Source organism: Salmo salar, chromosome 16 (assembly GCF_965601325.2).
Source record: "Salmo salar chromosome 16, fSalSal1, whole genome shotgun sequence".
Taxonomy (NCBI): domain Eukaryota; kingdom Metazoa; phylum Chordata; class Actinopteri; order Salmoniformes; family Salmonidae; genus Salmo; species Salmo salar.
Window position 1 is genome coordinate 10,015,778 of NC_138306.1, and position 24,784 is coordinate 10,040,561.

Genomic DNA, 24,784 nt, shown 5'->3' on the forward strand with positions numbered 1-24,784 from the left:
TTCCCTGTAGCTCAGTTGGTAGCGTATGGTGTGTGCAACGCCAGGGTTGTGGGTTTGATTCCCATGGGGGGCCAGCACAGAAAAAAAAATATGTATGAAATGTATGCATTCACTAGTGTAAGTCGCTCTGGATAAGAGCGTCTGCTAAATGACTAAAATGTAAATGTAAAAAAAAAAATCCCTAGTCCTTGCTGATGGCAAGCATACACATAACATGATGCAGCCACCCCCATGCTTGAAAATATGAGGAGTGGTACTCAGTGTGAATAAATAGCTTACTAACATTTACAAATATGGGAATAAGGATTAATAAATGGTGAGCAAACTGTTTGTAAATGCATTATAAATGCCTTATAAAAGGTTTGTGTCCGTATAGTTGGTCCTGCCGTTAGCCATATGGACAAAAGCAGGCCTTGAGCCAGTCCACCATGCAGAGGATAAATTGACAGAAGTGTCCATGCACATCCAGACCGGTCAACAGTGAACTGATGATACATTGACAGAATGTGAGAGATTTTCTGTTTCAGGGTTAGGTTTAGATGAATCTTGAATACATCTAAACCTTAGTTGAGATAACTTGATGAAGTGGAAGGGGATTTAAAGTCCTTCCGGGCCAAGGCATGATCTGACTCTGGCATCAGCTGATGCTAAACCCCCGGCCATTCCATTCGGCTATACTAAGGCACACACAATGGAGCCAAGAGATTGTGTCTGAATGTGTACTCAAGTATGGAGGGGATAGAATAGAAAGACACCCCCCACCCTCCTACTCCAACGTCTCAATCCCTATCCTCTCAACGCTTGTGTGGTTTTTATCACCCTGTCGCGCTCCCATACAATGCACCAACAAACAGAGACCTAGGCTATCTAGCCAAATCCCCAGGACACCATTCAGATTGGGGCAGAAGGCTTTGATGTTATCCACCCCACTGGGGATTGGTGATCTCTGGCTGAATCATATTGTTGTCGGAGGAGGAAAAGGAAGGGAGGGCAAGCTCACACCTGAGTGAGCATGAGCTGTTTTTCTTGGAATTGAATGGTGTATTTTACGGTCAGAAAGCCCAGTATTTGGCCATGCAATCTAATGGACTATCCCAATTCACTGCCAAGGAAACTTAGTCTTTGTGCATCAGGGATTGTGTCAAAAGAGAAAGATTTTGTTTTTAAAGTTGGCTCCCGTGTTAGGGTTTGGCCGGGGTAGGCCGTCGTTGTAAATAAGAATTAGTTCTTAACAGACTTGCCTAGTTAAATAAAGGTTAAATAACAAATAAAAACAACCAGCAATGACTGGCTTGACGTATCCTACAATATTCTCCGACAATGAACCCTTGAGCTTTTTTTTGGCAGTCGTCATACCGGGACTGTGACAATGTTCAGTCATGTTTCAGAAGAAGAGTAAGAAGGTAGGTGATTCATTACACACAATTTCCTGTTTATATGTTGCTATAATACATTTACAGTCTAATACAAAAACCTATCCTGTTTGAAGATTTCTCCTCTGGCATTAACAGTACTGCCGGTCACAAAGTGTCCCAGAGAAGTGCTGATTTAGGATCACGTCCCCCCTTATTCATTTTGATTCAAGGCAAAACGGATCCAAGATCAGCATTAACTGTGTTCCTGGATCTGTGCCCTGGAGAAATCAACCAGATGTACAGTATTTAGATCATCATGAATTATTCTCACATAATCTGTGTGTGTGTGTGTGTGTGTGTGTGTGTGTGTGTGTGTGTGTGTGTGTGTGTGTGTGTGTGTGTGTGTGTGTGTGTGTGTGTGTGTGTGTGTGTGTGTGTGTGTGTGTGTGTGTGTGTGTGTGTGTGTGGAGATGCCAACTTCCAGGAGTTTATGAGTGCGAAAAGGCAGTACAATGATGCATTGTTGCACTGCCGCCCATTTCTCTGGACTGGGGCTATGCCCATTGTTAGTTTGCCTTTTGTTGTGTGTTTTTTGTTTTACAGACATTATAGTATTCAGCTGGTGCAGAAATCGTTACAACAAAAAAATACTAAAAGCCACCACCACCTGCAAGTTGTCATGAAATATATCGGAATATCATACGTATGATAAGGTTGTGTTTCTTCTCTCCAAGTTTGTGTTGATTTTTAAACCTGCGTTCTCGTTAAAACAAAAGTACACTATATATACAAAAGTATGTCAACACCCCTTCAAATGACTGGATTCGGGCTATTTCAGCCACACCCGTTGCTGACAGGTGTATAAAATTGAGCACACAGCCATGCAATCTCCATAGACAAACATTGGCAGTCTTACTGAAGAGCTCAGTGACTTTCAAAGTGGCACTGTCATTGGATGTCACCTTTCCAACAAGTCAGTTTGTCAAATTTCTGCCCTGCTAGAGCTGCTCCTGTCAACTGTAAGTGCTGTTATTGTGAAGTGGAAACATCTAGGAGCAACAATGGCTCAGCCGCAAAGTGGTAGGCCACACAAGCTCACAGAAGGGAACCGCCGAGTGCTGAAGCACGTAGCGCGTAAAAATCGTCTGTCCTCGGTTGCAACACTCACTACCGAGTTCCAAACTGCCTCAGGAAGCAACGTCAGCACAAGAACTGTTCATCTGGAGTTTCATGAAATTGGTTTCCATGGTCAAGCAGCCACACACAAGCCTAAGATCACCATGCACAATGCCACGCGTATGCTGGAGTGGTGCAAAGCACGCCACAACTGGACGCTGGAGCAGTGGAAACACGTTCTATGGAGTGATGAATCACGCTTCACCATCTGGCAGTACGACAGACGAAAGAAGGGAAGAACTAGCTATGTTCAGATCCTGTGTCAATTAAGAAAACAAAGGTGATATGCACATCCCATACTTAAGATAAGATAACCAATGCTGGGAAAAAATAATACTTTAAAGGTCCAATGCAGATGTTTTTTTTAAATCTCAATATCAAATCATTTCTTGGTAACAATTAAGTACCTTACTGTGATTGTTTTCAATTAAAATGGTAAAATTAGAAACAAAAATAGCTTCTTAGCTAAGAGCAATTTCTCAAGCAAGAATTTTGTTATGACTGTCTGGGAGTGGTCTGAGTGGGGAGCAGAAAAAACATTTATTAGCTGTTATTAGCAGAGAGGTTTCAAACTCATTCTTATTGGTCTATTAACTAATGTATTGCATGGTGATGTCACCATGGAAGGCCAAAGCTCCATCCCACCAAAACAGCCTGACATTTCAGGCATTCTTTTCAAACAGCTCTTACACTAAAAGGGCATTATCATAATTTTTATAATTTCACAGTATTATTCCAACCTCATAGTGTGGAAAAACATGTTTTTGAGTCCACTGGGCCTTTAAGATAAATAAATTAGGCATGCACACAGAATATTGATGCTCCCCAGTGCTCCCCAGGCCCTGCGTCAATGTACACTGATAAGCAACGCTGTCAGACCCAGAGCCAAGATACAGTGTATAGTTTCCTGGCCCTGTTTACAACCTTTGGTTATCTGGTTCATCTAAAAGTCCCTACTGTTGGAACTGCTACTGGTACTGTGGTCCTTCTGTGTTTCCCCACCTTGTCTCATATACAGTTAGCTAAGGTCTTAATGGTTCGGTGTGTGGAAAATCCTTCTCCCTTTGCTCTGCGTTGGTCCTCCAAAAAAATAAAAAGAGAGAGCGAGAGAGACCAGACAGACAGACACACACTGAGAGCCCTAAACACACCATGCAAGTGGTAGCGGAATGGCCTGAAGGAAGGAGCAGGATTTCAGACTTTTAACTTCACTCACTGTGAAGTCGTCACTAAAAAGGCTCTGCCAAAGGTTTTGCTGCTCGCTGGCCCGGGTGGAATTGATTAGTCCAGACTACTACTGACTGAGAACCAGGAATTCCGTTTCAATTAGTTTGGCAGGAAAGGGCTTTAAAGCATGTCAGTTTGGATCTTGGATCTTTGAAAAGCAGTTACGCTCCTTTGGAATCGTGCATGTTCCCTATTCCAAGTTGGATATGTTTCCTTATTACTCATCAGGGAGCATTGGCCATTGACAACTCCTCTCCAGTGCACTCTGCTCTGGGCATTTCCTTTTCCTTATACCAGAGTCCATTACTGTAATGTAGTAGGAGACAGGGGGGTGGTTCATGGTGGAAAGGATTCCCCCTCGAAGCCCCTTCTGTCTGTCGGTGGTTGGTAATGAATACGAGTGGATAAGCGGTAATGCTAATAATGCATGGCGGGTAAATGATGGGCGCTAACTCCGCACGTCCCGCTGCCCCAACACTAAATTATCCTCAATTTGCGTTGGTCTGTTTGGTCTAATTGAATTAACATGCTAAGCTGGCGGCTGCCTGCCATGCAACAGTAAATATGTTGTATGGACTGGCTGGACTATCGGTCACAGAAAAGAGAAAGTCTTGGGCTAGTGAAGAATGTTCTATAGGTCCATGATGTTCCCTGTTTCCCTCCCATCGTCAGATATCAGTCATTGTTTAGATGATGGAGCGTAGCTACGTGCTGGAAAAAGAGCTCTGAGGATAGAAGTTCATCACAGTACGACCACAAATAATATCTTTGGCCCAAACTCTCTACATCTCTACACTGCACTCCTCTTGCTATACGAGATCAAGCTTAAGGAGCAAATTATTAGTAACTGCATTCTTCAGCTTAGGGAGAGCGGGAGAGAGGTGCTGGGTCATCGTTCACTCATCATTCATTCAGCCAGTGTGTTGTGTGTGACTATATAGAGTGTGGTACCCAAGGGTAGCTGCATTGTTCCCCAGCAGGATTCACAAAGGCCCCCACAGCTGCCCGGTCTGCGTTGACAGATCATTTGACTATTCAAATGAGCCACAGACACCAAGTTGTGCCTCAGTGACAGAGAGATAGAGAGAGGAAGAGAAAGAGAGAGAAAGAAAGAAAGAAAGAAAGAAAGAGAGAAGGGTGAGTGAGTGAGTGAGTGAGTGAGTGAGTGAGTGAGTGAGTGAGTGAGTGAGTGAGTGAGTGAGTGAGTGAGTGAGTGAGTGAGTGAGTGAGTGAGTGAGTGAGTGAGTGAGTGAGTGAGTGGAATGAGAGGAGAGAGAGAAGGGAAGGGAAGGGTGACAGGTGGAGAAGAGTGTGGACAGGGAGCGAGAGGGGAGGAAGAAACAATGGGAATGTTAAGGGTGAAGAGAGTGGGGAGAGACTGACGGGAAAGAGGAGGGGGGGTGAGAGAGGGAGGAAGGGAAAGAGGAAAGCGGGGTAAAGGGAGAGAGGGTTAGAGAGAAGTTTAGAGTGGGCCCTCTTACCAACAGGGGCTTTTAGACCCTGTACTTTTCTCCCTCAATGAACTGAAACGCTCGTTCCCAACGAAGGGTGGGTTTACACTCCGAAACAGAGGTGAATATTATTCAGCCTGACTGAGTTCCTCTGGCGTCTGTTTATATGACGTGTGAAGCTGTTATCTGTCCGTGCTCAATGCACCCATGCCAGCCTGGGTCACCATACCTAACCCATACACACACACTCACACACTAACCCCTAACTCTGCCTGGCATCTGGAGGGCACGCGTCGCCCCCAGACCAGCTGCCCTCGGAGCGCCAGGGTCTAATCCAACATTATTGTCAGCTTCTCTAATTCCCCTGACACACACACACATACCCATACACACATACACAAACACACACACGTGCCTTCCCTTAGCCCAGGTGTCCTCCGTGGGACTCTCAGAACATAAGTATGTGCCCCTACCCCATGCATACAAATATAATATAAACAAGCTACGTATATTGTGTGGGGGGCCTCCACACACACACAAACACACATATACGTACATGCGTAATTACTCGCACATAACCCATCAACACCCCTTCCAGACTCTACAAAACATACATATACACACACCCCCATTACAACCCAACCACACTTGCTCCCTAATAAGTACACACACAAGCAACAGTCAGTGCAAGCTGTCAGTGGGCAGAGTTGTGCTATTCTAGTAAAAGGCCAGCTGACTTTGTGGAGAGCTTTGCTGCCCCACTCAAGAAATCAGCAATAACAAAGTCTGTGTGTGTGTGTGTGTGTGTGTGTGTGTGTGTGTGTGTGTGTGTGTGTGTGTGTGTGTGTGTGTGTGTGTGTGTGTGTGTGTGTGTGTGTGTGTGTGTGTGTGTGTGTCTCTGCCTACTCTAAGCAGTAGCCCCCAGTGTATTTTAATGACTGAGTGAAGTAAGTGTGTAGGTGTGTGTCTACTATTAATAGTAACACAGCCCTGGGCCTCCCGAGTGGCGCAGCGGTCTGAGGCACTGCATCGCTGTACTTGCTGCATTACTACAGATCCGAGTTCGATACCGGGCTATGTCTCAGCCGGCCGCGTTAGGGAGACCCATGAGGCGACGCACAATTGACCCAGCGTCTTTCCGGGTTAGGGGAGGATTTGGCCGGCCGGGATGTCCTTGTCCCATCGCGGCCGGGCGCATGCACGCTGACACGGTTGACAGGTGTACGGTGTTTCCTCCGACACATTGGTGCGGCTGGCTTCCGGGTTAAGTGTGCATTGTATCAAGAAGCAGTGCGGCTTGGCGGGGTTGTGTTTCAGAGGACGATCGGCTCTCGACCTTCGCCTCTCCCGAGTACCTACGGGAGTTGCGGCGATGGGACAAGACTGTAACTACCAATTGGATATTACGAAAAAGGGGATACATTTTTTTAAATAATAAACTAAAATAATAAATAGTAACACAGCCCCAGCCCAGTGGTTTTGTGTTGCTAGAGCCACCGGTGTGTCTACTCTATGGGAGCGTGGCCCGAGGGTCAGAGTAGGAGTATGAAAAGGACATTGGACCTCTCTCTGCACCTTGTCTGTACCCAGCATGCAGATTACACACCCCTCTTGACTCTGGCAGGCCTCACACACACATACACACTCATGTAGACACACACACACTCACATGGGTCGCTAGCGGGCCCCGCGGAGCAGCTAAACACTGAGCCGCTGCTGCCATAGTAACTCTATCGCCTGGCCGTTGTGTTGCAGACAATGGCCGGTGGTTAAGTGTGGGGGGGGGGGGAAAGGTGTACAGTGTCTCACATATCCCCTCGGCTTCTGTTTTACTGGACAAAAACATCTTCCTAAAACTTGGGAAAAGTTTGGAGACCAGAAACCAGTTGGGAGTTCACCTACCTTTTAAAATGTCTCTTTCAATTTCAAATCAGAGCAACAAAAAAAACGAGAGCTAGAGAGAGAGTAGAGAACATAGTTAACCTCGCTAAGGAAATGGTTTGCCATGACAACAGCGTGACTATTCTTCAAGACTGTCTTACTGTGTGCCAAAGAAAATCCCTAGTTCTCTAGGATAATAGCAATGGGGCTTCAAACACGACTTGTCAAAACACCCTTCCACTGTCCAATTACGTCCCCTTGATCCTCAGCGTTACCTTCACAGAGTTCCATGGAATGCTCCAGAACCCTTTCTCTTTCTTCGTCTCTCCTTCCTCCCGCTCAGCGTTGCTTTTACAAACACTCCATAGGACCCTGTTTGTTTGCTATCAAAATAATCTCCCCTGGACCTGTTTTTGCAGCGGTTCTGTGGTAATCTCCATAGTATCCTGGCTTGATGACACCTCAATCTCGGGGAATAGTAAGAGAGAGAGGTCCCAGACTTCGGACCACTTCCCATGGACTGTATCTCATGTGGTTTACTTGCGTGAGACTCGTATCTAGAGGTGCGGACAGCGGGAGTTATGATGGATCAAAGTTGTTGGCCTGGAGATTCCGGGCAAAAGTAAACACACACACACACACACACACACACACACACACACACACTGTAGACACATGAAAGACGGTCCATCCGTCATCTGTGTCCCCCCCCCCCCCCACACACACACACGCACACTATATCTTACCCAGCTGATCTATTTTCACTCTAGGTATTCAGTCCTCTCTCCTTCTCAGACGTCAGATATTATTCTTCTCTTCTGAAAGAAAGATGAGGTTCTTGTAGAGTGAATCAACTCCGGCATGACAGCTCAGCACCGCTGGCCCTCTGCAGTACAGCTGTGGCTTTTGGCATTACGTACATCCAGAGATGTTGGCCAGCCTGAGCCTTGAAGATTTTGTGGGGTTTTTTACCCTGGATTTCCCTCTGTAGTTGTCTCTCTATCTATTCTACCCTTGCTATAGCCTTGGAGCTAGTTGTAGCCAGTCCAACCTGGTTTGGCTTATGATACATACAGGTATATCGTAGCTTTGAAGCTGTACTATTATTTGTTTGTCTACCAGCCAGGACTGTCTTTTCACCTTGGAGCTAAACCTTGGTCTACTCTACTTTGTCTGTAATGGCTGCTAGAGAAAAGCTGCTTGCTTGATTTATTACTCTCCCATTGTTCTCCTCAGCTTCAAAGCTCACCTTTGAGGTTTACCCCAGACATTTCAGTGTTACACATCGCAAGCAAGTCACCCTGACATAGTCCTCACATGTAGTACTTCATTTACAGAGAGTCTCTCTTTGGGTGCTTAGTTAGTTGGCTATCCCTCCCTGATACACAGCTACCATCAGTCAGTGTGGTGAGTCAGTTGACACTAATTCCAACCAGGTTTTAAGATCATTTGAAAATAAATGACCCTCTTGACCTGCATCATTGTATACACTACTCTCTCTCTCTCTCTCCCTCTCTCTCATTCTCTCTCTCTTCCTCTCCCTCTCCTCCCATATGGGTTTTGGGCCAGTGTTGTGTTCCTTACTGAGTGTTGTGTCTGGGCCCTTTGGAGCGTACAGTGAAACAGTAGATGCTGCCAGGCCCGGCCAAGTGGAGTTAGTGTTAGGGGCCCCAGCCTGGATCTCTTAATCAGTAACCCTCTGCCTCTGTAGTCTGTAGCTGGCACCCTAAACTCTGTAGCTGGCCCCGCCTGTTTAGTCACGGCCCCCGCCTGCCAGCCTCGGGTTTCATAAACTATTGATGACCGACTGGGGGGAGCTTGTCTAGCTTGACCACTCCATCCCCTCTCACCCTACCCCAAGCTTTTTCCACTTTAATGGCTGGTGACCTCTTCTAATGGTTTAATGATGACGACTTAGGTTACTTTCAAAGCAGAGAGTAGGGTGGCCAAGTGAACACCTGCACAGGGTTGCCATTGCCAGACAGTGGTTCTGGAGAGTGGCCGAGTGAAAATAGGCCAGGCGAAAACACACTTACAGGGTGGACTTTTACTCTATTACTAATGGAGAAGACTCTTGCATGCCTATTGGGCGAGCTAGAGAGAGGGAGACAAATAGGGAGAGAGAAAAGCAAAAGGAGAGAGAGAGAGAGAGAGAGCAGGGAGCGTGTGTAACGTTATGGCAGCCACACTGGCATGCATTCCCAATGTGTTTCCCATGAATTCCTGCCACGCACACAAACACACACACACACTGTGCCAGCCACAACTCAGCTCTCCATTACGAGCAGGGTCCGATGAAAGAGCAGATGAGGAGGCTTAGGGAGCCCTGCTCTCCATCCCTCTCCCTCCCATTTACCCTCATCTGACAGGGGCATTGGGGGAGGTTAGGGGTCTTGGGAAGTACTGTGACATTCTGAATGTAATAAGTTAAAAACCACTGGCTGTATATGACGTATTTCATGTGATCCACATATCTTATGTTGTATGTGTTTTCCTCCTCGTGTAGAGTTCGTCAGACGACTCGTTTGGCTGTGGGAAGCATGAGGAGGGCTACCGTCTGGAGGTGACCAGTACCATGGCCAGACTAGACTACTTCAGCGGTCAGTTCAGCAACGTCCTGCTCACCTCCATTGTCGTGGCGACCGCACAGGAGCAGACCGTGGCCAGCCTGGGCACCGCAGACGGACGCCTCATACAGGTAGGGGGACAGGGGGCAAGAGGGAGTACTGGCAAAGAAAGGGGAACTGTAACACTTTACTTAAACCGTCTTACGAGAGGGAGAGCAGTGTGAGTGTGAAATCACACACTCACTCAATGCAAAGGAGGGAGCATGAATGAGCCCTTTTAGTCCAAAAAGTTCCATGAACAGCAAAGGGTTGGTGCTGTAACCTGCTTACCCAAGAAAAAGGAAGAGGAAGAAACCAAACCTAACTTTGAATTATTCATAAACAAAAAGTCAATTGAGCTCCTGAGTGTATACAGAAGGCTCAAACCTGCAAAACTGCCTGTTGGTGCCGTGGCCAGGCAGCACAGTCTCCCTTTCTTATTGTGCATGTAAATGGGGCAGGATGTTGGTACGTGACCAGTAAAACCAGACATTTTGGGAACACAAGGAGCCGAGACACAGGTGGCAACCAGTACAGGGGCAGGTTAGGAAACACCACAGCTGGGAGGAGGGCGGCTTCCTTCCTATTTGCTCAACACATGACCCCTGACCTTGCCTCGCCATGCTTCCACAAACCCTCCTGCTGCGTTCCGCCGTATGTACCATCTGAGCAAACAAACCACGTCTGGTTTTGCCTATCAATGACAAGTACAGCCAATGGTGGATTTCACTTTCCGCTTCCCATTTGTGTTTGTAGGCCCTCAGCAGCGGTCTCACTGTCTCCTATAGAGACAGGATTTACTCAGGAGATGGCTCAGTCTAGCCTGGTCCCAGATCAGCCAACATCCTGCCCAATTACATGCATAATGCATAACCGATCTTGGACCAGGCTAGGTTGAGTCAGGTCAGGTGGAAGTGGAACACTGACGGATAAGAGCTTTTGAGTGTTGCTCTGTCTTGCATGTCCCTGTAAAGGAAGCTCTGTTTGGCCTCAAACTCTCTCTGATGTTTTATGAGTACTTTCAGAAAAACTGTGTTAAAAAAGTCACGGAAGAACGATGGGAATGGGCGAAAAGGCGACGACAGCTGCGCGGAAGCAGGGTTATGAGCCGAACTGCCCGTTAATGGCAAGCGCCGAGCTTCGATGACACGTTCCCTCACACAGCATTTCTCTCTCTCTCTCTCCACCGAGTCCCCGCAGCTGTTGGCATGTTTTTTTTCTCACTCTTTTTTTGTTGGTGGTGAAATTTCTAACCTCATTGTCTCGGGATGGGGGTCTGGGAAGGAGAGAGCAGGAGACCAGCTGTCCTGAGAGAGGGATGCAGTGGACCTCATGGGGGGAGAGAGAGAGAGAGAGAGAGAGACTAAGAGACAAGGTGAAGGTAGGGAAAGATTGGTAGAATGGAAGAGTTGTAGCATGAGAGAGAAATATGGAACCGAGTGTAGAAAAAAGAGGGAGGGAGAGAGGTTGTAAGGTTGAACGATTGCTTCTAGCTTATTAGAATCCTAGGAAAGGCCTCTGTCAACTGCCTTTCTTTCTGTTTACCCTTTGTTCCCAAGGAAAAATGCTCTTAGCCCCAATGGAGAGAACAAAAGAGAGAGGATAGGAGAAAGAAAGAGAACGCTGTGCTGTGTTGTGCTGTGTCCCCGTGGTCTCTCCATTCTGGCTCAGGAAATCTCTCCCAATGGTTCAATATCACTGAGAATATAGCACAGTGGCTGTGTTTATAGGCTAACTTCCCCTGTCTAATACAATAAGCTGTAATTCACACCACTATTACCTCTGGAGAAAGAGACTAGGCCATTCAGTCTTTGGTTGTAGCTGAAGAGTGGAGCAGGAAATAGTGTTCCCTATGAGAAAGGAGACATGCCATTCATTGACTGGCTGAAGTCTGTCACAAAGAAGACATTGGTTTTCAGCGTCAGTGTTTCAATGCTCCAAGGTGCCTTGTCAACAAAGGACCTTGAAAGCAGGCGTTAGTGTCCTCATCTGACTATCTGACATTACTTAAGACTAAGAGGGTAGCAGCCCCCCTCATACTCTTTACGGAAATGCAATGGTCATTTAAAGTGAGTAAAGCTGACACGCATGTACACACCTTGCAGTCACATACCTGGCGGAGGACCATAGTCAATGAAGAGATAAGGGGAGATAGAAGGAGGGGTGGGTGGGTGATACAGTGGATGATATAACCAAAGTGTTCCTATGTCCACCAGGACATAACCACGCTCTATTACAGCCCACTGTTATGTTTCACCCCAACCCAACCGGTTCTGAGCTCCAAGCCTGTAATTGCAGCGTAACCACCGATGATGTATGTTACTCCAGGCGTGCGCTGCACTGCGTCTGTGTGTAGGAGTGTGTATGTCCGTGCATGCGTTTATGTGTGTGTATGTGTGTGCGTACGCGCGTGTGTGTGTATGTGTATGAATGCGTGCCTACGTCGGCGTGTGTGTGTGTGTGTGTGTGTGTGTGTGTGTGTGTGTGTGTGTGGTGTGTGTGTGTGTGTGTGTGTGTGTGTGTGTGTGTGTGTGTGTGTGTGTGTGTGTGTGAATAAAACTTCTGAAACACCTCCTGACATGTCCAGGTACAAGATGCTCTCTTGCTGCTCTTTCTGCCTGCGGGCAATGTCTTTTGTCTCACTGTAGCTCCCTCCACCTCAATGGTGGTTAAGCTCTAATCTGCCAATCTGTCATCTCACTCTCAATATAGCAGCATTATTACCCTCCACACAGTAGTGGGAGTGGCTCGCCGGGCCCATACAATGCCAATGGAAAAAAACACACTTTGCATGTGAAGTGAGATATAGTTCAGTGTTACTGTGTTAATAGTCCCTTTTCACAACTAGATAACCTGGTCTGCAGCACGAGATTCCAGGACGTTACCGTATTCTATTCTATTGCAACCTTCAATCTTGTACGGCACCCGATTAGTAGAAACAACAGAAGATTGACTCAGCACTAAAAGGTCCTACGAAATCACCATGTCCAAGTTCATGTCAAGTTTTTTTCTGGATCAAAAAGGCTTGGAAGGGGCCGTGGTAGGGTCTGTAGTAGGGGCGCGGTCGGCCTGGCAGCCTGGCTGAATTTCAGATAACATTTTAGAGGCCGTTATCTTGGTGGTGTAGAGACGTTTTCGAATTTTTAAGCCAATTTCCTGCAATTTTACTAATTTCTCCATGGAGCTGAGAGAAATGTTTGCAGTTTGAAAGCTAATTTCCTGCAATTCTACACATTCTGCTGTGCTGCTGAGAGAAAATGTCTGCCTGTTTTGGTGGGATGGAGTTTTAGCCTGCCTGAGGACATCACCAGGTGGTAGATTAGTTAATTGACCAAAAAGAAAGAGAGTTCCAAACCTCTCCCAATAACAGATACTTTTCAGTTTTCCCCTCCCCACTCAGACCACTCCCAGACAGTCCTATCAACATTCTTGCTTTCAAAATTGCTCTTAGCTAACAAGCTATGTTTGTTTATTTTTGACAATTTTGATTGAAAACAATCACAGTAAGGTACTTCAGTGTTACCCAGAAATGATTTGATATTGAGATAAAAACTTCTGCGTTGGACCTTCAAAAATATCTAGGTCCATTATCTTTTCTACTTACTTTATATTTGGTTTTCGCCGTTTAAGTTTACACTGACAGAGTTTTTCACGAAAATGTCTTTCTACACTCTATGGACTTACGCAACCCGAAGAAACGCTTAGGCAGTCTGCCCAAGTACAGCACCCCACAGTGCCTTTCGACATTATTACATTGCTTTCTTAATAACTGAGGTATGTGTGGCATCTCCGGTAGACAGGGATGTGTTTTTTTCTTCTATTAAATGGTTTAACTCTGTGTTTTACTGAGCTGGCCAGGCCTCTGTCATACCCAGGTGGTAGTTTCCCGTTCCAAACGCAGCACGCCCCATGTGGACTTCCGTCTGGATGACTCGCGCCCCGTGTCCCCCGAGGTGGCTCTCCTGTCCCCCCAGCGCCACGACGGCTCCCCCCAGCGCAGCCAGGACGGCTCACTATTGTTGGTGACAGGAAATAAGGTGGGTAGACAGTAGACACAGGGGAGGGAGTATCAAAAGACATGAAGAAACACACACACACACACACACACACACACACACACACACACACACACACACACACACACACACACACACACACACACACACACACACAAAGACACACAGTGTGTAATGATACACTCAAAGACACACACACACACACACACACACACACAAAGACACACAGTGTGTAATGATACACTCAAAGACACACACACACGCACACTGTATCGACACACACATACTTTATATTCATAGCAGACATTCTTTACATTACTGGTTTGATGGAAACAACAGCCCCCTGGCACTAAGACACAGTGTTCAACACTGACCAGAGCCAACAAATAGTTGGAAACGATGTCCTGAAAGCTTGACATCAATGTCCCACAACAGTTCAGCCAACAGTTGAAAATAAATGTTTTCCCCGTATTCCCACATTGATCAGAGAAATAAAAAAATGGATTTCATTTAGATTTTTTTTGTCACTGGCCTACGTACAATACCCCATAATGTGAAAGTGGAATTCTCTTTCTTTCAACGTTTTTACAATTATTTTTTTTTTTTAAATGAAAAGCTGAAATGTCTCGAGTCAATAAGTATTGCCCTTTGTTATGGCAAGCCTAAATACTCTCAGGAGTAAAACATTGCTTAACAAGTCACATAATAAGTAGCATGGACATCCGCCTATGTCGGCCTTCCACATCTGCGGTGTTTGTCAGACCTTGAAATTCCGAAAATAGTTATTCTTATGAAAATGTCTGTAGCTTCCGAATGGTTTAGCCTACAAACGAGTATGACCCCACTGTGGAAAGGGTAGACTCTCACGAACATGATGTTCTCTGTTTTGGATGTAGTTTTGTGCCACCAAAAATAAGAGGATAAATATTTGTCAAAAAAATATATATATATTTCCTGAGCTTTCTTCTATCTCGTAGATATAAGACAGATACTTCATAACCTTATTCTCTATTGTTTATTTTTTAACTATTTGACTTTTTTTTTACATTTATGAATGTGTTATTCAATGTGTTTCTATGGGCTATAGTAGTAAAGGCCAAATAAAAATAATATTAATTGATACCTAAAGGGGTCCTAAAATTCTAAATCAAATAGCTAAATGATCCATGGTAAGACCATCTTAAAACAATTCCATATGTCCGTTTAGTAGATAGAAATAATGTACAATCCAGGTGTGCAAAGCTCTTAGAGACATGCAGAAAGACTCACAGCTGTAATCGCTACCAAAGATGGTTCTAATATGTATTGATTTGCAACATTTTTCAAAAAACATGTTTTCACTTTGTCATTGTGTAGATAGGTGAGAAAAAAATTACTTAATCAATGTTGAATTCAGGCTGTAACACAACACAATGTGGAATAAGTCAAGGGTACGAATACTTCCCGAAGGCACTGTACAGTATGATGTTTTTACAATGAAGTAATGCATAACTATATAATATTATAATAGTAATGATATGGTATTTTAGCTTAGCAGATGCTTTTATCCAAAGTGTCATATTGTTATGTGATCAATGCAGGAATCAAACCCACAGCATTCTTATGTACAAAACAAACTTATTTTTGTTTAGTCTGTATTCTGATTGGCTGTCATGTGTACGCCCAGATCACCAAGGTCCCTCTGATTGGTCCTGGCTGTGAGCAGCAGTGGATGTGTAGTTCCTGCCTGCTGGCGCCAGGTTTTATGGGATGTGGCTGGTGTGACGGTCGCTGCACCAGGGCAGCCCAGTGTCACCCAGCATCCCTCTGGACCCAGGACTCCTGCCCTCCCGTCATCACCACGGTAACTAGCCAGTTCAAGTTAAAAAAAAGCTTTGTTGTCCACAAGCACAACATTTCACAACACCCCCTATGTCACTCCCTCTGACCAAAATACTGGGACTGTGTTGTTGTTTTGGTCTTTATTGCGATACTGTGAGAGTGTATACATAAACAAAGACAAGCTGCTAGTGACTAGTGTCATCTGAGGCCATACCTTTAACTCCCAAAATAAAGGAAACACCAACATAAAGTGTCTTAATAGGGCGTTGGGCCACCAATTGCCAAAACAGCTTCAATGCACTTTGGCACAGATTCTACAAGTGTCTGGAAATCTATTGGAGGGATGCAACACCATTCTTCCACAATAAATTCCATAATTTGGTGTTTTGTTGATGGTAGTAGAAAACGCTGTCTGAGGCACCGCTTCAGAATCTCCGATAAGTGTTCAATTTGGTTGAGATCTGGTGACTGAGACAGCCTTGGCATGTGGTTTACATCGTTTTCATGCTAATCAAACCATTCAGTGACCCTGTGGATGAGCGCATTGTCATCCTATGGGGGCATAGCCATGGTAACCAGAATAATGTCAAAAATAATGGCCTATGCAGCGTTTTTAGACATGACCCTAAGCATTATGGGATGTTACTTGCTTAATTAACTCAGGAACCACACCTGTGTGGAAGCACCTACTTTCAATATACTTTGTATCCCTCATTTACACAAATTTGTACAATTATTTTGGCAGTTACCTGTAGCTAATTGTACAGTATACTATATGCCATATACCCTTTTGGCAAGTATAGAAACAAAGCTCCCACCAGTAACCTGGATACATTACACAGTGACAGAGTGGGATTTGGCTGTGAACAAGCTAGTCATGTTTTTACTGGAGAGCTTGTAAGCGACTCCTCCATTGTTGTTTAAAGGTTGTCTAAGGATAGTTTAAAGGTTGTCTGTATGGTCGCCTGTCGTTTCTCGTGTGTGGTTTTTACACTTGTTTTTGGATACTAGTTGTCTCTGCTAAAACCAGCACCTGAAACTAGAAGTACAGGGTTTTCTCTGTCTTTGTTATCTGATTAGTTTGGAGGTTGTTTGAAGGTTGTCTTCGGGTTGTTATTGTGTTCGTGTAGATCTCCCCAGCCAACGGCCCCCTGGGAGGGAGCACCAAGGTGACGGTGTGTGGGAGGAACTTTGGCTTCAACAAGACGGAGAGGTTTGACCACACGCTCATCAGCCTGGACGTGGCCGGAGCACCCTGTAAACTACTGAAACGAGAGAGCAACAGCAACAGGTGAGGGAGGACGAACTGGGATTGGGGTGTGTGTGTAGGCGGGGGGGGGGGGGGGGGGGGGGAATAGTGCATGCATGCTTGTGGTTGAGTCAGTGGGTGGGGGGTGTGGGGTTGTGTTTGTGTGTGTACTGTTTAATCATGCGTTGGGATAAGGGTGAGAGGGTTAGACAGTTGAATGAAGAATGTTAAGGAAATGGCGCCATAGAATGAGGACTCCAAGTGCCGGGGCGCATTCGCACATTGCATTGCATTCTGCTCATGATTTCACTAAGTGTTAAATTGGTGGGAGAATGGCTGTGTACAGAATTTCACTCTTTCCAATCCAAGAGGCCATGCCAGACAGCAGCGTTTAACTCAAAAGCCCATGTTACCAAACATCCCCCCCTCTTATAGTCAACTCATTGTGTAGAAGATTGAACCCCCCGAAAGATGGCCTCTTTGTGCTTTTCTGCAGCGTAGTAAAGTCATCATCAAATTAGGTTAACCTCTTGCTTACCCCAACAAGAGCGAGCACACAATGTTTGTTGTTGGTGTTCTTGTGCCTCTCTTGTGGGATAAATCATGTTTTATTGAATTGTGTGTGTGTACACGTCTCTGTGTGTGTAGGTTGGTGTGTGTTCCGGCGTCTCCTGTGAACTCGTCTCTGGCTAGTAGTGTGGTGAAGGTCCACAGTGGCAAGGAGATGTCCCAAGCACAGGGATTCACCTTTGTGGTAAGAACTGAATGCTGTCTCCACTCACAATCACAATATGAACTCAGTAGACAGTAGTCATTAACCCTGGTCCTGGAGAGCTAAAAATGCAGGCTTTGGTTCTCTCTCTAGCTCTCCACGACTACAGTTGGTGCCCACTGTCATAGGCACTGTAGGTACAGTATGTCAGATGGATGGACAGATTGATTACTTACAGTAACTGACTGATTTACATATGAACTGTAATTATGGTTGTTGTTGGGTTTGAAGTGGTTTCTACTCCCCTCCTGCCTCGCTCACACAGATCCCAGTAATCAGGGAGATCTTCCCTGCATTCGGTCCTAAGTCAGGAGGCACCGTGCTCACCATCAGAGGCTCTTTCTTAGACAGTGGCAACACCAGACAGGTCACTGTTGGGAACGCAACCTGTGAGATCCTGAGGTGAGTACATAATGTTTCTGCTTCGAGTAAAAATGCTTGTGTGTGTGTGTGTACAGTGGGGGGAAAAAGTATTTGATCCCCTGCTGATTTTGTACGTTTGCCCACTTACAAAGAAATGATCAGTCTATAATTTTAATGGTAGGTTAATTTGAACAGTGAGAGACAGAATAACAACAACAAAAATCCAGAAAAACGCATGTCAAAAATGTTATAAAATGATTTGCATTTTAATGAGGGAAATAAGTATTTGACCCCTCTGCAAAACATGACTTAGTACTTGGTGGCAAAACCCTTGTTGGCAATCACAGAGGTCAGACGTTTCTTGTAGTTGGCCACCAGGTTTGCACACATCTCAGGAGGGATTTTGTCCCACTCCTCTTTGCAGATCTTCTCCAAGTCATTAAGGTTTCAAGGCTGACGTTTGGCAACTCGAACCTTCAGCTCCCTCCACAGATTTTCTATGGGATTAAGGTCTGGAGACTGGCTAGGCCACTCCAGGACCTTAATGTGCTTCTTCTTGAGCCACTCCTTTGTTGCCTTGACTGTGTGTTTGGGGTCATTGTCATGCTGGAATACCCATCCACAACCCATTTTCAATGCCCTGGCTGAGGGAAGGATGTTCTCACCCAAGATTTGACGGTACATGGCCCCGTCCATTATCCCTTTGATGCGGTGAAGTTGTCCTGTCCCCTTAGCAGAAAAATGCCCGCAAAGCATAATGTTTCCACCTCCATATTTGACGGTGGAGATGGTGTTCTTGGGGTCATAGGCAGCATTCCTCCTCCTCCAAACACGGCGAGTTGAGTTGATGCCAAGGAGCTCCATTTTGGTCTCATCTGACCACAACACTTTCACCAGTTGTCCTCTGAATCATTCAGATGTTCATTGGCAAACTTCAGATGGGCATGTAAATGTATTCTTGAGCCTTGGGACCTTGCAGGCGCTGCAGGATTTCAGTCCTTCACGGCGTAGTGTGTTACCAATTATTTTCTTGGTGACTATGGTCCCATCTGCCTTCAGATCATTGACAAGATCCTCCTGTGTAGTTCTCGGCTGATTCCTCACCGTTCTCATGATCATTGCAACCCCACGAGGTGAGAACTTGCATGGAGCCCCAGGCCGAGGGATATTGACAGTTCTTTTGTGTTTCTTCCATTTGCGAATAATCACACCAAATGTTGTCACTTTCTCACCAAGCTGCTTGGCGTTGGTCTTGTAGCCCATTCCAGCCTTGTGTAGGTCTACAATCTTGTCCCTGACATCCTTGGAGAGCTCTTTGGTCTTGGCCATGGTGGAGAGTTTGGAATCTGATTGATTGATTGCTTCTGTGGACAGATGTCTTTTTTACAGGTAACAAGCTGCGGTTAGGAGCACTCCCTTTAAGAGTGTGCTCCTAATCTCAGCTCCTTACCTGTATAAAAGACACCTGGGAGCCAGAAATCTTTCTGATTAAGAGGGGGTCAAGTACTTATTTCCCTCATTAAAATGCAAATCAATTTATAACATTTTTGACATGCGTTTTTCTGGATTTTTTGTTGTTATTCTGGCTCTCACTGTTCAAATAAACCTACCATTAAAATTATAGACTGATCCTTTCTTTATCAGTGGGCAAACGTACAAAATCAGCAGGGGATCAAATACTTTTTCCCCCCACTGTACATGCGGACAATACACACTGTATTTAACATGTTTGGGTAATTATCCAAATGTGAGGAATTGTGTTGTGTGTGTGTGTACTCTCATTAATATGCCGATGTGTATTCTGTCTCTCTCCAGTATGTCAGTTACCATGCTGATGTGCAGAACCCCTCCCCAGTCGGCCCCGTCCCTCCAGGCGGTGTATGTGAGGGTGGACTCTGTGGTCCGAGAGGCTCCTGTACTCTTCACCTACAACGAGGACCCTCTCATCTCCAGCATCCAGCCCACACGATCCTTCATCAGGTACTTGATATTCGTTTGCTAGTTCGTCCGTTAGTTAGGAGGAAGGCAGGCCGTAGAGCAATAACAGGAGTAATAAGGAGGTGTCGACAGAGGCAGCTAGGGAAATAGATATCGCTATTATTATCCATAGGAAGAGGTTCCATAGGACACAGGTGTCAGAGAAGAGAATGAAAGATTGTAGGGGGAGTTTATGGAAACAGAGAAGTCACAGAGAGAAAGAACAAGTAGCAGTGTGTGGTATATAGAGGAGAAGAGAAAGTGAGAGAGACATTCATAAAAGATAAGTGGGTGAAGAGGGACACATTAAATAAAAATCTGTTTGGCTGCTGGTGGGCAAAGAGACCCCCAGCTCCGCTAAAACCATTGACAACTATGTTTCGTTGTCAAGGTATTGTTAAATAAATGTTCTAACTATTTGGTTGGAATATCATCACCTCTCGAAGAGCATAGTCAGAACTACACATTTCCGATTATTCCACATCAATCATCAGAGTTATACAGTAAGTAACTGCATACTTTTTATGATCAGAAAACATCGATTGAGCGTGTATTTTCAGACAGGTGAGGGTAGCCTATCGATTTGGCATGTAGCTAGCTAAGCAAACAACATGTGCCATTTAGCTTGCTTCGTCAGAGACTAGGCTTTTGGAAAGAGCTTGACATCGGCATTTCTTTGACTTAGTAACATTGTCAGTCGGATTACTATCATCACCAGTATAGCAAGCAAATCAAACAATATTTGGATAGAGCCTTCTAGCTTTGTTAACTGTTATTAGCTAGCTAGCCAATTTGACGTGGTCCATCAATAAATGGAGCCTAAAATGTCTGTCAGCAGCAATCGTGATTAAACACTCTTAAAAACAAAATTGAAAAGGGGATCTTGTTAGCTAACTTCACTAGGAAGGCCTACGTTGGTTGGGGGGGAAAAGTACATTAGGTCTACTTACGTCTATGTCTAGCCAACCTTTACAGTTTATATCGTCAAATACGCCCTTCTGCTGCTTGACAGGCAGATCTCACAAAAGATGGGAAATGAACGTAAAACACTCATAGCCTACTTGTCACTTATACATTAGTTCACTTTTATTTGACTGTATATCACTCAAATATCCAATTAATGGTGGCCAATATTACAGGATGAATTGATTTTTAATGATCATTAAAAGCATGCAGGTACTTGCTGTATAACGCTGATTATAGAGCCAAATGTGCGCAATTGTTTTGCATGGAATACTAATGCATTTGTAGTTATGACTGTGTTCTTCAAGAGGTGATGATTTTTGTAGGACAGTTAACATTTATTTAACAATCCCTTGAAAACGGCATGCAGTTGAAAATTGTTTTAGATGTTTGCAGCAGGCAAATCTAACACTCTGCGCCTTATTGTGATGTTTTATTGATAGTGACTAATCCCTAGCATCCATTTTTTCCATGGAGACCACACTTTGTCATTATTCATGCCTACTTTCTCTGTGTCACCAATAGTGGAGGCAGCACGGTGGTGGCCCAGGGCTTCTACCTTCACTCGGCTTCCCCGCCTCAGATGGTGCTCATCCCCACAGCCCAGGACGGCAAGGTCTTCACTGTGGTGAGTGTCTGAACCTTTATTGAACTAGGATTGAGGTTTAGGAAGACCTCTTTCCCACTGAGTGTCTGTCCGTCTGTTGAGGCGACCAACCGGAGATCTTCCAGCCTGTGCAAAAACGAAATACCTCCAGGCGCCCGTCACACAAACCGTGTGGCTGTTATTGTCATTAAGCCCCCCTGAAAAGAGGAGAAATAAGTGAAATATTAGGGGAACAGTGCTAGATAGATTTGTACGAATGGATGGAGGGGAAATGGAAAATCTACGCTCCATATGCGATAGAGTCATCACCTCTGAGTCACACAGTAATGTTACGGTAGCTGACTTGGTTTATTATCTGGCTTCAATCTGCTCAATCTGGGTTGATTATCTTTTCTGCATCCCAAATAGCACCATAATCCCTATTTAGTGCACTACTTTTGACCAAAACTCTATGGGACACAACCATGGTTTATTATGCACTACAAAGGGAATAGGGTAACATTTGGGACACAACCATTGCCTCAATCTCTTCAATCTGTGTTGATTCTCCTTATTCTAAGAAAGCTGTGGTGCATACACATGTATTCAGGCACTATCATGGTTACCACAGCACTAAAGAAACCCTGACCTGACTCTCCGTTCGTTCCACTTTTATAAGGAACCCTTGATAACTAGATAGAAATGTAGGTTTCATTGCAGTTGTTTTTTAATGTTACCCTCTGTCTTGAAACAAACTGGTACACCTTAGTGTTGGGGTTGGTGGTTGCTTGACTTTGAGTTGGCCCACATTGTGACATGTTGTTCCCAAATCAAATCAAATGTTATTGGTCACATACACATGGTTAGCAGATGATATTGCGAGTGTAGAGATATGCTTGTGCTTCTAGGTCCGACAGTGCAGCAGTATGTAACAGGTAATACAGTATGTAACAATTCCATAACAAAACCAAAACAGACACAATCTAGTAAAGGAATGGGATGAGAATATATAAGTATAAAATATATGGATGAGCAGTGACAGAGCGGCTAAGATGCAATAGATAAAGAATAGATGGTGAAGGATACAGTATACAGTATATACATATGAGATGAGTAATGCGAGATGTAAACATTCTTAAAGTGGCATTATTAAAGTGATTAGGGTTCCATTTATTAAAGTGGCCAATGATATCAAGTCTGTAGGTAGGCAGCCGCCTCTCTGTGATAGTGGTGGCTGTTTAACAATCTGATGTTCTTGAGATAGAAGCTGTTTTTCAATCTCTTTGTCTCAGCTTTGATGCACCTGTACTGACCTCGCCTTCTGGATGGAAGTCAGGTGAACAGGTAGTGGCTTGGGTGGTTATTGTCCTTGATTATCTTTTTTGCCTTCCTGTGACATCGGGTTCTGTAGGTGTCCTGGAGGGCAGGTAGTTTGCCCCCGATGATGCGTTGTGCAGACCGTACCACCCTCTGGAGATACTTACGGTTATGGGTGGTGCAGTTGCCGTACCAGGCGGCGATACAGCCCGACAGGATGCTCTCAATTGTGCACCTGTAAAAATTAGTGAGGGTTTTGGTGACAAGCCAAATTGTTTCAGCCTCCTGAGGTTGAAGAGGCGCTGTTGCGCCTTCTTCACCACACTGTCTGTGTGCGTGGACCATTTTCAGTTTGTCGGTGATATGTACACAGAGGAACTTAAAACATTCCACTTTCTACACTGCTGTCCCGTCGATGTGGATAGGGGGGTGCTCCCTTTGCTGTTTCCTGAAGTCCACGATAATCTCTTTTGTTTTGCTGACATTGAGTGAGAGGTTATTTTCCTGACACCACACTCCGAGGGCCCTCACCTCCTCCCTGTAGGCTGTCTCGTCAATGTTGATAATCAAGCCTACCACTGTAGTGTCGTCTGCAAACTTGATGATTGAGTTGGAGGCATGCGTGGCCACTCAGTCATGGGTGAACAGGGAGTACAGGAGAGGGCTGAGAACGCACTCTTGTGGGGCCTCAGTGTTGAGGATCAGCAGAGTGGAGATGTTTCATACCTGTGATGGTGATTGCCTCATCTGTGGACCTATTGGGGCTGTAAGCAAATTTAAGTTGGACTAGGATAACAGGTAGGGTGGAGGCGATATGTTCCTGGACTAGTCTCTTAAAGCACTTCATGATGACAGAAGTGAGTGCTACAGGGCGATAGTCATTTTGTTCAGTTACCTTAGCTTTCTTGGGAACAGGAACAATGGTGGCCATCTTGAAGCATGTGGGGACAGCAGACTGGAATAGGGTTTGATTGAATATGTCTATAAACACACCAGCCAGCTGGTCTGCGCATGCTCTGAGGACGCGGCAAGGGATGCCGTCTGGGCCGGCAGCCTTGCGAGGGTTAACACGTTTAAATGTTTTACTCACGTCAGCCATGGAGAAGGAGATCCCACAGTCTTTGGTAGCGGGCTGTGTCGGTGGCACTGTATTGTCCCCAAAGCGTGCAAAGAAGTTGTTTAATTTGTCTGGGAGCAAGGCGTCAATGTTCGCGATGGGGCTGGTTTTCTTTTTGTAATGCGTGATTGTCTGTAGACCCTGCCACATATGTCTCGTGTTTTAGCCATTGATTTGCGATTCCACTTTGTCTCTACACTGATGCTTTGCTTGTTTGATTGCCTTACGCAGGGAATAACTACACTGTTTGTATTTGGTCTTGTTTCCAGTCGCCTTGTCATGATTAAATGCAGTGGTACGTGCTTTCAGTTTTGCGCGAATGCTGCCATCAATCCACGGTTTCTGGTTAGGGAAGGTTTTAATAGTCACAGTAGGTACAACATCTCCTATACACTTCCTTATAAACTTGCTCACCGAGTCAGCGTATATGTCAATGTTATTGTCTGAGGCTACCCGGAACATATCCCAGTCCACTTGATCAAAGCAATCTTAAAGCGTGGAATCCGATTGGTCAGACCAGCGTTGGATAGACCTAAGCACGGGCACTTCCTGTTTTAGTTTCTGCCTATAGGAGGGGAGCAACAAGATGGAGTCATGGTCAGATTTGCCAAAAGGAGTGTGGGGGAGGGCCTTGTATGCATCGCGGAAGTTAGAGTAGCAGTGGTCGAGTGTGTTACTCGCTCGTGTACTGCAATCGATATGCTGATAGAATTGAAGTAGCCTTGTTCTCAGATTAGCTTAGTTAAAATCCCTAGCTACAATAAATGCAGCCTCAGGATATATGGTTTCCAGTGTGCATAAAGATACCAAGACAGCCTTGATGGCTATCTTGGTATCCGCTTGCGGGGGGATACACACGGCTGTGACAATAACCCAAGGAGAGTTCCCTTGGGAGATAATACGGTCG

General features: G+C 45.2%; 1 protein-coding gene across 1 annotated transcript in view; it reads left to right on the forward strand.

Annotated features, from left to right (window-relative positions):
• LOC106573120 (hepatocyte growth factor receptor) overlaps positions 1-24,784 on the forward strand; it is a 78,325-nt gene that overhangs the window by 16,588 nt on the left and 36,953 nt on the right. Inside the window, exons 3-10 of the mRNA XM_014147829.3 lie at positions 9,597-9,788; positions 13,572-13,733; positions 15,379-15,555; positions 16,664-16,824; positions 17,431-17,536; positions 17,820-17,956; positions 19,733-19,897; positions 21,383-21,485. Of these exons, the coding sequence (XP_014003304.1) occupies positions 9,597-9,788; positions 13,572-13,733; positions 15,379-15,555; positions 16,664-16,824; positions 17,431-17,536; positions 17,820-17,956; positions 19,733-19,897; positions 21,383-21,485 (1,203 nt within the window). The remainder of the gene's footprint in view (positions 1-9,596; positions 9,789-13,571; positions 13,734-15,378; positions 15,556-16,663; positions 16,825-17,430; positions 17,537-17,819; positions 17,957-19,732; positions 19,898-21,382; positions 21,486-24,784) is intronic.